The sequence below is a fragment of the Geotrypetes seraphini genome, chromosome 13 (assembly GCF_902459505.1).
Source record: "Geotrypetes seraphini chromosome 13, aGeoSer1.1, whole genome shotgun sequence".
Taxonomy (NCBI): Eukaryota; Metazoa; Chordata; class Amphibia; order Gymnophiona; family Dermophiidae; genus Geotrypetes; species Geotrypetes seraphini.
The window spans coordinates 35,323,713-35,337,777 of record NC_047096.1 but is presented as its reverse complement, the minus strand read 5'-3'; the positions used below and the strand labels follow the sequence as shown (position 1 = coordinate 35,337,777).

Here is a 14,065-nt window from a genome sequence, read left to right as displayed (position 1 = left end):
ATCTGCGTAGTGAAATCGCTCCTGCTCCAATCATTGGCCAACACGCATCAATTTTTTTAGGAAATTTTTCAAAAGCATTTAAATGAAGCTATAAATACAACCTCTACAGGGTTACATTGTGTAAGTGCAAGCCAGGATCTGAAAAACATAGACCAGAAAAAAGACTTAGCTTTGTAGCTGACTTGTCTTTACAGGAAAATACAGTCACTAGTGTTTGTTTGCCGACGCGGCCAGCGTTTCGCGGGAATTTTATAATAAAGACCATCCGCTGCGTCAGGGCCACCAGGACATTCAAAAATCAAGGCTCACTGTAAAATAGAGAACAAAATTAAAAAATGTATTTAGCTCCCCAAAAACTAAAGAAACAAGATAACAGCACTCGCATTACTGCACTCGGTCACAGAATTTCAAATCATGTTAAGATGGCAGTCGGCTACGTTTTATAGCCGTTACGTAATGACGTCACGGATCACTGGACACACTGTAAACACTAGTAAAAATGTTGCCACTCAAATGATCTGTTAAGTCCCAAAGGCCACAGTGTATTCAGCCTATTTATCCACCGCTGCTCCCTCTGTGCTAGATACCTTCTAAAGTCCCCCCCTCTAGTACTTGGCTGAACCACCTCCAAAATTAAAGCTTTCAGAGACACAAAATCATGAGATCTTTCAAGGCAATGCTTAGCCAATGGAGCCCCAAATATTTTATTCTTGATATTGCTCTTATGTTCTGTGAGTCTTGTGGTGAATTTACGAGAAGTCTGACCCACATATACTAGATCACAGGGGCATTGTACAATATACACCACGCCGCAGGATTTACAATCAGAGTTATGACGTAGATTGTACTCTTTTTTGTCTCTAGGATTACAGAAACAGTTGGTACAAATCATGAGCTTGCACATTTGACATGTTCCACACGCTTTATGTCCCAACCATACTTGATCCTGCCCAGAACTGATATTGGGCAGTACAGAAGGGCATAAAATCTCTTTCAAATTCCTAGTTCTACGGAAGGCTATCCTTAAGTTGTAATCTTTAAAAGTACCGGAGGTCTGTAAGATCGCCCAATGTTTTTTAAGCGAGCGAACTAGCCGATGACACTGGCTGGAGTAAGTTACAACGCACGTCATACATTGTTCACCTGATCTCTGAGAATCAGATCTCTTAGGGGCAAACAGACTCTCCCTGTTGCAGTATAATGCTCTTTTATATGCTGCAGAAACAACTTTTAGAGCCAGAAACCTGTGTTTTAGAACATCAGCCTGTTTTTTAAAGTCCCCTTTAGAGGAACAGATCCTCCGAATCCGTAGAAACTGGGAATAAGGGAGACTTTTTTTCAACGAGCTAGAATGAGCACTTGAATAGTGAAGGGTGGAATTACAGTCAGTAGGTTTAGTAAATACTGATGTATAAAAAAACCCCTCCCTAATTTCAACAGATACATCGAGAAAAGAAATCTGGTTAGTACTGCAGGCATGGGTAAAGCGCACTTTGGGATGACAGGCGTCCAGGTACACAAAAAATTTTTCCAAATCATCCGAACTGCCATTCCAGATTAAAAAAATATCATCAGTGTATCTGGTCCAAAAAGCCACATACTGAAAATACTCACAACCATACACCCAGTCACATTCAAACTTGTCCATGAACAGATTTGCAACAGCAGGGGCCATCGTGATCCCCATAGCAATCCCGGATTTCTGATGAAAAAGATGGTTTGTACTGTTTTTACAAGATGCACTTGCATCTGCTTTTGCCAAAATTATGGGAGTCAATATTTAGCGGTACTTATCTAAAAATAAATAGCCTCTTCCTAGATAAACACTGCTCATCAGAGCCAGCCATGAATTTTCAGCCATGTAATCCAAATAAAGCCACTAAAAATTGCAACTGAGCACCCTGGTGCTTTTCTGGATAGTTCCTGGGCAGTCCAGGGACGGAGCTAAGGCAGAGCCAGGAGTTACCCAGTTAGCAGTAATATCCAGCAGAAAGGTTGTCCTAATTTTGTTCATTTAATTATAGGGTTAAGTCTGGATATCACTAGTTCACAGATAGGTACCTGAAAGTCAGCATTGGTATCCAGACTATGGCTCAGTGAAGAATATCCAAACATAAATTCCTGGGAAGGCTGGTATTTATAAAAACACTGATCACCCAGGCTGAATATCAGGAGAAGATGAGACTGTTTTTAAGATTAGATGTTTCTCAGCATTGATCTTCTGTGAGCATGACCCAGAGAATACAGGGAAACATCTGGTTGATAAGGTCATCTTGAGCTGAGGTCTGACTGGTTATGGTTTTAGGGCAGTCTTGTTACCTGTGTTATAGTTTACTGGAGTTTTTTTTTTTTCTACTAGGTTACAGCTAGTGCTGAGAAATATCTGATTGACTTGTTCCTCCTGGAGCACTTAACTGGAATGTATGGACCAGCATTACCTTGGAAGGATGAAGCTCGCAGATGTTTGGACAGTGAGTGCTGAACTGGGAAGTGACTATTTCCTTTCCTATGCACTTTAGACCAAACAGCGATCTAATCCTGATGGTGAAGTATATGTATGGGATCATTATTCTGTTGTGTTTTGCATTTTGAAGGAAATTCTATATATGGTGCCTAAAAATTGGTGCCAATAAAAGTGCTATTTTATAACATAGAAAAGAGAAACATGATAGCAGATAGAGGCCAAATAACCCATCCAGTCTTTCCATCCATAGCATCCACTATCGCCTCCTCTCCCTAACAGAGTATGAAGAAAGCCACAGCATGGTGGCTGGAATGTCGGTTCTTTCTACACAGATGTGGCAAGACATGGAAACCTGATACAATCATAGATTTGGCATCTGTTAGCACATGGATGGCACTGAAATCCATGAGAGATCAGTGCACCAAGGCTGGATCATAGCTAGCTATGTGTGGCTAGTGGGCCACAAAGGACACAAGGTTAAGATGGGGGGGATGAAAATTGCACCCTCTTCATTGGCTTCTCTTGCCAGCATGTTGAAAGTGGGTAGGGAGGGGATGTGGTGGTAAGTGTGTGTGGGGGGGGGAAGGGGGAGGTGTTGCACAGGGTATGTTCCATGCTTGCAATGTTTCTGCAGCAAAGGAACAAATATGGAGAGACCAAAGAGCCTAGGATAGATCCCCAAGGCACACTGATTGATGGTGGGAAGTAGTGCAGGAGTATTTAACAGAAAACACACTAACCCCCCTCTTCTACAAAACCGCACTAGCGTTTTTTTAGCGCAGAGAGAGCACAAAGAACCGCGCTACTCCTGACGCTCATTGAGTTCCTATGAGCGTCAGGAGCAGTGCGGGCCATTCAGTGCGGCTCCCCTTGCTAGGAACTGCTAGTGCATTTTCATAGAAGAGAAGGTAAATGTGTGATGGTAGAGGTATAAAGAGAACCAGGTTGGAACTGTATCCTGAAATCCAAGTGAGGATGGAATATTAAGGAGAGGATGGTGATCAACACACCCAATGCAACAAGAGGGAGAGTGTGGCACAGTGGTTAAAGCTACAACCTCAGCACCCTGAGGTTGTGGGTTCAAACCCACACTGCTCCTTGTGACCCTGGGCAAGTCACTTAATCCCCCCCATTGCCCCAGGTACATTAGATAGATTGTGAGCCTGCTGGGACAGACAGGGAAAAATGCTTTGAGTACCTGAATAAATGCATGTAAACCGTTCTGAGCTCCCCTGGGAGAATGGTATAGAAAATTGAATAAAAAAAAAATAATGGCCCTAGGCTGAAGACTTTGGTAAAGTCTGCTTCTGTGCAATATAGAGGATTTAGTACAAGAGTGACTGGATTGAGTAAGTTGGGGTAAGGACTGAAGGGGATGGAGAAGGAGGGCAACCCCAGAGTGAGATATTATACAAAATTTGAGGAAGAGTTAATTGTCAGGTGCAGGAACATGTTAGGCCTCTTATTTTGTTTTATTTGCAAACAGTGCATGCTGAGAACGGAAAGCTAAAAAACCCAAGATGAAGCAAACGAAATGGAAACCCCCCCACCCAAAGATTTTCTCCCGAACAAAACACGTTTTCAGCATGCACACACTGTAGTACAATTCCAGTTGCTTGTCTTCCAGGCTGGATGCTGAATATCCTTCTGAGGCAAAACTTCCACATTCACGAGCAGCAGCGAGCCACTGTGGAAAACCTTCTCCTTGAAGACTTTCATCAAAAAGCATTCCAAGAGGTGGTAAGAGCTTCCATCTTTAAACTTCGGTTATTAGTGGCAGCTTGAATTTTCCTTCCAACCAAGACAAAGAAATGGAAAAAGAATCAACTGTTATGTGATGGGAATATGCCATGGTATTATGGTAGTTCAGAGAGCACAGCTAGAATCCATTTGTGCTTTAGTCAGGTGATGCAGAATCCATCCAATATATTCAAAAAACAAATTAAGTTTTTTTACAGAGGCCTTGTGAGAAATTAGATATTTAAATTTGTTAGGGCTAGATTTTCAAAAGTGCTATCGCACCTTGGCGCGCCTTAGTTGCAAATTTTATGCTTGGGGTTCATTTTGTAAAGCATTGCTCATGATGGGAGGGAGGGTACTCGGGGAAGGCAGCCAAGAAAAAGATCTGGGGGTATTGGTGGATAACACAATGAAGCCGGAGGCGCAATGTGCAGCGGCCTCAAAAAAAGCGAGCAGAATGCTGGGCATTATCAAAAAGGGTATCACTACCAGAACGAAGGAAGTTATCCTGCCACTGTATCGAGCAATGGTGCGCCCACATCTGGAATACTGCGTCCAATACTGGTCGCCATACCTCAAGAAGGACATGGCAATACTCGAGAGGGTCCAGAGGAGAGCAACGAGGATGATAAAGGGTATGGAGAACCTCTCATATGCCGAACGGTTAGACAGGCTGGGGCTCTTTACCCTGGAAAAGCGGAGACTGAGAGGGGACATGATAGAGACTTATAAAATCATGAAAGGCATAGAGAAGGTGGAGAGGGACAGATTCTTTAAACTAGCAGGGGCAACTAAAACAAGAGGTCACTCAGAAAAACTGAGAGGAGACAGATTCAAAACGAATGCAAGAAAGTTCTTCTTCACTCAACGGGTGGTAGACACCTGGAACGCGCTTCCCGGAGAGGTGATAAGCCAGAGTACAATTCTGGGGTTCAAAAAGGGACTGGATGACTTCCTGGAAGCGAAGGGAATAACGGGGTACAGATAGAGGTTTACCTCACAGGACACTGAGCAAATAGGGTATGGACTTTTTAGGTTAGGTAGGGAACATTTTCAGGTCATGGACCTGGAGGGCTGCCGTGGGAGCGGACTGCCGGGCGCGATGGACCCCTGGTCTGACCCGGCAGAGGCAATGCTTATGTTCTTATGAGCCAAGCACGTTTTACATTGACATCAGGGATGAAGCCAGGTCAGATATTCTCTTTCAGAGTTAAAAGATCTCTAGAAAAGCTTTGTGAGTTCATGCAGGTGTTCTCGTGCTTCAGCAGTGCTTTATCTCCTCATTCAGCTCTTAGCTTGCTTTAACCTCAGGTGAGAAGGTGGGAATCTGTGGCTGTAGAATCCTGATGTCTAAGGAGAACATCTGTTACAGGTATGCAACTATGCTGTCTCCAAGGTCACTACAGCTAAAGATTTTGCTAATCCTAACTGCTCCATTCCACACTCACAACCTGTTCCAAGTATAAAATAGAAGAGGTGGATTGAAGCATCGGGAAGAGCTCATACTATTGAGAATTGGGATACTTAATGGCCCAATTTAGTTTCTTTAATACAAATCGCCCTTTATGGATTATTTCTATTTTCACTTTTCCATCAGTAAGAGGATGTATTTATACGTTTTTACATCGATTGATCTCTTTTCAGGCTGCTAATTGGGCTGTTGAATTTCTTAAATTGCTATCGTTGTCATCTTCATATTTGCAATTTGGAAAATCATTGAAATCATCATTGTTTACCAAATTTATTGCTAATTGAAAATCCGAAATGCAAAAACTATTACACACCACTCATTTTAGAAAGTAACACAGAAACATAGAAGATGACGGCAGAAAAGGGCTACAGCCCATCAAGTCTGCCCACTCTGCTTACCCACCCCCTGTTTATGCCCTAATGACCCAATTTTCTTATCTTGACCCTCGTAGGGATCCCACATGGGTATCCCATTTATTCTTAAAGTCTGGCACTCTGTCTGCCTCGATCACCTGCACTGGAAGCTTGTTCCAATGATCAACCACTCTCTCTGTGAAGAAATACTTTCTGGTGTCACCATGAAATTTTCCGCCCCCGAGTTTGAGCGGGTGCCCTCTTGTGGCCGAGGGTCCCTTGAGAAAGAAAATATCATCTTCCACTTCGACACGTCCCGTGAGGTACTTAAATGTTTCGATCATGTCTCCCCTCTCCCTACGTTCCTCGAGAGTGTAGAGCTGCAATTTGTTCAGTCTCTCTTCGTACGAGAGACCCTTGAGCCCCGAGATCATCCTGGTGGCCGTCCGCTGAACTCTCAGGTCTTTGTTACAGGCCTCAGAGCCTACGCACAGTTGTGATATCACTGACTGAAACGATCAGCGTAGTGTTCTTGCTCCTTCTCCAGTCATTGGCAAGGGGACCTGATGTTCTCGTTACATTTTTAGGAACAAGCATTGCTGAAGATAAGTAGTTTTTTGTCAATTTTTTTCAACCAGCTGGATAAGTGCATGCTAGCAAATTGTTGAATTGTGGACACTGGTGTAGAGATATGGTGAAGAAATATTGCTGAGAATAGGCTTTTAAATCAGTTGTTGGAATATTTATGAAGTTTGAAAATATGAAAAACTAAAAAAACTAAAAGTTTATAAAAAAAAAGTAACGATAACATCAGGTCCCCTGGCCAATGATTGGAACAGGAGCAAGAGCACTACGCTAAGCTAAGAGTTGGTAGTTGTACTTTCTAAAATGAGTGATGTGTAATAGTTTTTGCACTTTGGGTTATTTAAACCACTCGAGTTAGTTTATTTAATTGAAAATCCGGTCATTTATTTTGGAACTGAACATTCTTGCTGTTTTAACTACAAATTGTTTTCTGCAAATTTGGTAAGTCAGTGTAGTTTTACGGTTTCTTCATTTCTTTGTACACCGCAATGAACTGAAAGGTATTTGCAGTCTAGAAATGGAGTAATGCAAATTACTTGGGAAGACCAAAGCAATTCGTATAGGTACTTTTTAAGGCTAAACTATGCATGTGTCTGCCTCTCTGAACCTGAACTTACTTTGAAATGTCTCCAAACCCCTCCCCCTCACCAGGTAAAAGTTTGCTGCTTGTTGACATATGCCTATGCTTTTATCCATAGACAGAGTAGCACAGGTTATTGTAAAAGCTTGCTTACTGTTTCCTGGTCTACCTAGATATGCAAAACATAGATTTCACAGTTAACATACAGTGATGTTAAGATAAAAAGGGTGTAATTGCATTCATGTTACCTGGCAAATGTGACTCATCTCTTTATGTATCTGACATCAAATGGTGGGGGAAATTGCTCTCTCTTGGTAGTAGTGAAGTAGTTTAAATTCAAATTAGAGGTTCACTGTAAAAAGTAGTGACAAAGCCAGCTAGCCAATTCTGGGCAGGCCTGAGCTCAAGGTGGGCGGGGCTTCCCTGCCTGTGCAACAGCCTCTTTCTTTCCCTCCCTTCCCACCCTCCAGCCTGGGGATGGCAATTCCAGTCCTTGAGAGCCACAGGCAGGTCAGATTTTCAGGATATCCACAATGAATATGTATGAGATGGACTTGCATGCACTGCCTGCTTGAGATGTAAATCTATCTCATGCATATTTATTGTGGATATCCTGAACACCTGACCTGCCTGTGGCTCTCGAGGACCGGAATTGCCTACCCCCTACCCTAGCCCATGTAGCATTTCTGTTTCTTTTCAGGTTGCCAGCAGCAGCAAAACGCAAATGTGTCAGAGGTAAGGCTCCGTGCCAGCCACTGGCAGTGTGTAGAAACCACTGCCAGTGGCTGCTGGGTAGACGGGCCTGAACCCAAACCGGGAGTTCCAGTCCTGCCCCATGGCTACTCCCCTGGTAAAAAGTGCTCCATTTTTCTAACTCTATGAATATACAATAGGAGGCTCTTTCCTTAGAACAAGCAAAAAAAAATAAAAAAAAAAGGAGGGGGGGGGGGGGACAATGACTAGTAGTAAAGAGTTACAAACAAAGTGGGATAAAAACCACGGAATCTGGATGAACATGCACAATTCTGTTATAGGAACAATTGCTGCTCCTTGGGGCTACACGTTTTTGAAACCTGCAGTTCAGTTGCATACTTTATCTTGAATGTGCTTTGCTAGGTGCCATTAGCGCATGACCAATTGTTGGCATTAATTGGCTCATTTATCAGTTAAATTATGTTCACAAATTGGGTGCACACCCATATTTGCACATGCAGTTTTGAGCACCATATATAGAATTAGGGTGTATCAATAAGTTGCCTTAGATTTCAAGACCCTTCTCCGCAATCTGTTTGACTTCTTCCCTAGCTGTGCTGGAAAACTTGGCTCTATCCCAGATGGTCATGGAAAACACGCATTTTCTTCATGTAAAACGTGCTTGGCTCATGAGCAATGCTTTATAAAATTAACCCCAAGCATAAAATCTGCAAATAAGGCATTAGCACTGTTGAAAATCTAGCCCTACCAAATTTAAACATCTGATCTCTCACAAGGTCTCTGTAAAAAGCCTTAATTTATTTTTTTAATATATTACATGGATTCTGCATCACCTGACTAAAGCACAAATGAACTATAGCTGTGAGCACCATTGGTTAAGAACTTCTGCTTTAGCACCTATTAAACTTTGGCACCAGAGGCAGTTGCCTAGGTTACTTATGCTTAAATCTGGGCCTCAGCGCATGGGTTCAAGTTTCCACCTTGCCACTGACTCTTTCCCTTTAATTCTGTATAGTGCACCTCAAGTTAGACGCCTAAATGGAATTTAAATGGCAGATAGGTGCTATTCTAAAAGTTAGTGCCTAAGTGCTTTAGCGCACAACTGCAAAGGTAGCATGTATGTGAGCGGGGCCTGAGCAGGGCACACACTTAGATGCCATATTTTTAGAAGCAGAATTTAGGCACTAACACATACACATGCCTTTTAGAAGGTATAAGCGAAGGGGAGGCCATGGTTAGCCCGGACGGCATGGCCGCCAAGGAGCTGCGCACGGTCAAAATGGCACAATACCTTTCCAAAAAGAGACAAATTCATCAGGTTTGGCATGCAGGAGGAGGATGTGAACATCTCGGTCGAGTTCGAAGACTAGAGACACTGGATCTGGGGCTTCCGGTGTGTTGGCAAGGATCGGATGATACCTGGTGAAATTTGGCGGCCTAGCAGTGAAGTCATCTCAATCTGGACTTTAATCCGACTGTTCTGATTTTTATTTTCACTTTTTTTCCAGTTTATGTTTTATTGTTAATTTCATTCATTGATTTGCCCCTTGTTTTGTTTTATTTTTAACATTTAAATTTCTCCAAAATTCTATTGCTCAACAGTTCCTCCTTTCTGCAGCTATTCCTATATCTCTTCTTTTCTACCTTTCAAAGTCCTTAGATAAATGTAGTCTTGTTAGAATGTTTATTTTCTTATTTTTTCTTCTATTTCTATTCCTTACTTTTATTACTCAGCTAATTGTTATTTTTCCAGGTACTTTAGTTAGATTGTGAGCCTTCGGGACAGTAAGGGAATTTCTAAGTACCTATTTACTTATAATTTTAATGCACCCCAATGTATTTTTCTGTAAACCGCTTAGAACCTAACGGATTAGCGGTATATAAGAAATAAATTACATTACATTACATAAGTGTTGGAGCCTAAGCGCCAACTTAGATTCCGTTCTATAACAGTATCTGGGCATCCAGATGCTGTTATAGATTATTATCTTAGGCCCAGATTCTCTAAACGGTGCTGTTGTTGGTGGCTGCCTTAAAAGCAGCTGCCGATCGTGTGTCAATCATGCGACAGCACAGTTTAGGACATTGCGCCTCTGCAAATGTAGGCACTGGAATTGTAGGCCAGGTTTTCAAGGCCTACTTTTCTGGCACCTACCTTTGATGTGACTTGCACCTCTGTAGGTGCTTTGTGGTGCCTAACACCACTTCCAGCGATAGCCAAACCTACAGTGGTGTTTGGCGCTGTAAAGCACCTATGGAGGTGCAATTCTGGTGAAAATCAGTTTAAAATGTCATTGAAATGGCGTTTTTTTCACTTATTTATTAAAAAATTTTGTATACCGCCTAAACTCTAAGCAGTTACCAAGCATAAAACATTCATAAAATTACATTATCAACATAAAATCCTAACCACTGTTTCAATCATGCTAAACAAGATATCTAAATATCACATACATCTTTCTCTGCTTGGGCCAAAAAAAAAACCAGTACCATTTACAGAATCCGGGCCTTAGTGCACCGATTTTGGGTGCTTGAGTTTTACTGACGTTCATAAAACTGCTTCCTTTGTGACCTTGATCAAGCCATGTCATTTCTGCACTTGTCAGTTTTGAACTCAGTTGTTCCAGTTGCCATAGCTTTCTGATTTCATGTTGTTCTGGTATATCTCAGGCATTAGATGTAATCCTGACAGAGCTGAGCAAGTCGCTGGAAGAAGACATGGAAGATCTTCTGGAAAATGAGATTCAAACAGAACTAGGAGACATTCTTGCAGATTAATGTTTCCAGCAGTGCTAATACATGTAAAATACTTGTATGTAATATTTAAATATACTCAATATACATGGCCTACATTTCTGGCACCTACCTTTGCTGGAGGTGCAATTCTCTAACCAATGCTGTTGCATGATAGACACATGATCGGTGGCCGCTTTTAAGCTAGCCACCGACAAAAGCACTGGTTGGAGAATCTGGGCCTTTATCTCTGTTCCAGATCCCCCCTCCCCAATTCTTGGATATTGTAGCTGGTGGAAAATAGAGAAGAGTGAAATAATGGGAGTCCTATGCTTCTTCTCAATACACACACAAGTAGCTTTTCCCCTTCAAGCACCATTATGACAATAAAATCAGGAAATGTGGACTAAATCTTCTCTAAATGCTTGTGAGATGTTTCTCTATCAAATTACTGGCTTGCTTTTTTCCTTGATTTTTGTTTCTATAGAAATATTCCTCCCACATAACAGATTTCCATATGTATCAAAATACAAGTGGAAAAGATTTCAGGTGCAAAATTTGCATATGTTGATTTGTAGACCAAGGAAGAGCAGTGTGGCGTCCTTCCTGAAATATGTGTTGCTATTTTAATGATACCTGCTTTTAATGAAAACGTCACTAAAAGCAGGTATCCCTGGAGCCATTCAGTACAGATGTCCTGTTTGCAAACCTTTTACCATCTCAATAAGGTTTCATTACAGGGATGACCATAAAGTTCCAGGAATATGAACCAGTCCTAGTTTTACATTATTGCATGCATGGAAATACAGATCCTTTTATTTCAGGGAGTGAAATCAGGAAATCAGAATTATACTGCCCTGTACACAACGAGAGTAAAAAAACTAGTATGGGCTTGGCATATCCTCCTGGACATGAAGCTGTGTGGTCACTGTACTTATGTAGCCTTAATCCAGCTCACTTGCAATATACAGTTTCACCACAAGAGGGCAACTGGATTTTTTTAATGTATGATGCTAGGCTGCTGTAGAAAGTTTATTTTAATTTTTATTTCATGAAGTATAATTCATTTAAAGTCCTTACTGAAATGAAAAACAAATAGAAAGTATATTTCATGGGTTTTATATTGGATCAGAATAAGCAGCACTGTCAAACTGGAATTTATTACAGGAGGATATGAGTGACAAGTTTCTCTAGGATAATTTTACTAACAGTTATGCTTCTTCTTATGCATCAGCCTGTGTCCACGTTATCTCAGTATTTCAGTACTTTGAAATCACGGGATTATAATCATCCCAAAAGGTTCTTGTTCCATCCAGTTTTTTTTGACCAAACAGTTGGCCAGTACAAGAGTTTCCTGAAATTACTATCTCATCTAGCCTCTCAAGCAAGCCCATTCTGTTGTAGATCACAATGCCCCCTCATGAAAAGATAAGCTTTCCTTGAAATATCTCTACATTATCAATCATACTGAGATTGAAAGATCCAGTTTTTGGACCATTCTCTGAGGTACTCCACTCATCACTTTTGTTTCCTTGAAGTGAACTTCATTTATCACTGTAATTTGCCATCTATACCTTAATGAGTTTCTAACCTTCAGTGCCCACCACTTGACTCCTCAGTATTTGTGAACTTCCTATGCAGGACAGTATCAAAACCTTTGCTGAATTCTAAGTACACTACATCCATCACCCACCTTGAAGCAACTGAAGACATTGATGAGATTTGTCTGACATAATTACCATCTGCATTAAATTGAATTTCCATCTGCAAGTTGCTGCATTAAAGATATTTCACTGTCCTTTCCTTCCTTTATCACCACTGAATTCAGATGTTGCTTTTGTAAAGAGGGTTTTTGCCATTTTGTAAAGAGGGACAGCATTATTGCAATTCACTTTACAAAGGGCTGTGTCAAAAAGATATTAGGCATCTCCAACTTGTTTAAAATACGGCCATTAAAATTATTACAAACTTGAAAAGATTTGATCATGTTACTCCATTATTTTTTTTTCCAAATCTTTATTCCTTTTAACATATACATCAGGTGTACAATAAATAGAGCTCATCATATTACATTATCACTTGAAATTCCATAACAATATATTTCCAAAAAATTTTAATCCCACCCACTTTCATATCTATACATATATATTATACTTCCTATGTGTATTATTCAGTTAAAATATGCAAATATTTATGCAAATATTTATTTAAATTATCATAACACCCCCCCCACTCCTTCAAATTATCACATAAGGAAAAAGAATAGTAAATTAACTTTAATCATTATAATAATCTATTATTGGCCTCCATGTTACTCCATTATTAAAGAATGCATACTGGTTACCCATTCCGTACCGAATTACATATAAAATTGCCTTATGAACTTTCAAAACTCAAAAGACTAATGCCCTCGCTTTCATAGATAGACTTTTAATACCATACGATTCCCCCCCCCAACTTTAAGGTCTGCCTTGCAACATACTCTCAATGTCCCCTCACTAAAAATAATCAGCACTACCATCTTTTTAGTCGCTGCTCCCTCAATCTGGAACTCTCTCCCACTATATATTAGAGCAGAATAAAACTTGGATAAATTCAATAGTTTAAAATGCTTTCTTTTTAAATAAAGATTTTGTCTATTATCTGTTGTTTGTTCCCCATCTATATTTATAGCATTTTATTGTACAACGCTTCGAATGTAATGATAAGCATTTATTCAAAATGTTAATAAACTATGATCTATCTGCCATTTCTCCAGGCTTAAGAACCACCCTTTTCCCCTCAGAGATCTATCGGGCAGGTCCTATGCAGATCCACCAGAACTTTTCTGAGCTTCTTCCTAGAATGCATCATTTCTGGTTCCAACAGTCGATAAGTGGGATAGAAAAGTTTAAAATAAATAAAATAAATATCGTGATAATGATCAGATTTTTTGGGTTTCACACACACCTACCAAGCGGCATAGCAAGGGTGAGTGGTGCCCGTGGAGGTAGCGCTTCTCCCCCACTCTCTTCTCTGCCCCCGTCCCCTGCTCCTTCCCGACTCCCCCTGCTGTGCACGTCTTCCTTCCCTTCCCCCATGCCTCTTTAATTTTCCCAGCGCAAGCAGCATCACAAACTTGCTGCCCACATCGTGTCGGCTCTTCCTAAGTGCGGGACCCAGAAGTGACATCAGAGAGAGCTGATGTGGGCAGCAAGTTCATGATACTGCTTGTGCCGGGAAAATTAAAGAGGTTTGAGGGAAGGGAAGGGGTGCATGCACATGGCGGGGTGGGCGTGGAGTGGAGAGGAGGATGGTACCTCCACCAAGAGAGCGCCTGGGGCAGACCGCCCCCCTCTTACTATGCCACTGCACCTACCTTTCCATAAATAACGTGGAGGGGCATAATCAAAAGGTATTTTAATATCCCTAAATCCCCTCATGAG

At 41.2% G+C, this 14,065-nt stretch overlaps 1 protein-coding gene across 5 annotated transcripts in view; it reads left to right on the top strand.

Moving 5' to 3' along the window:
* The window catches only part of LOC117347712, a 31,847-nt gene extending 18,462 nt beyond the window's left edge, over positions 1–13,385 (top strand). For 3 of the 5 annotated variants that reach the window (XM_033918984.1, XM_033918985.1, XM_033918983.1), the window contains exons 8-10: positions 2,360–2,471; positions 4,092–4,204; positions 10,578–13,385. In XM_033918984.1, the coding sequence (XP_033774875.1) occupies positions 2,360–2,471; positions 4,092–4,204; positions 10,578–10,685 (333 nt within the window). In that variant the 3' untranslated portion in view covers positions 10,686–13,385. The remainder of the gene's footprint in view (positions 1–2,359; positions 2,472–4,091; positions 4,205–10,577) is intronic. The other 2 variants (XM_033918982.1, XM_033918986.1) reach the window with 2 other exon arrangements.
* Positions 13,386–14,065: the final 680 nt, after the last annotated feature.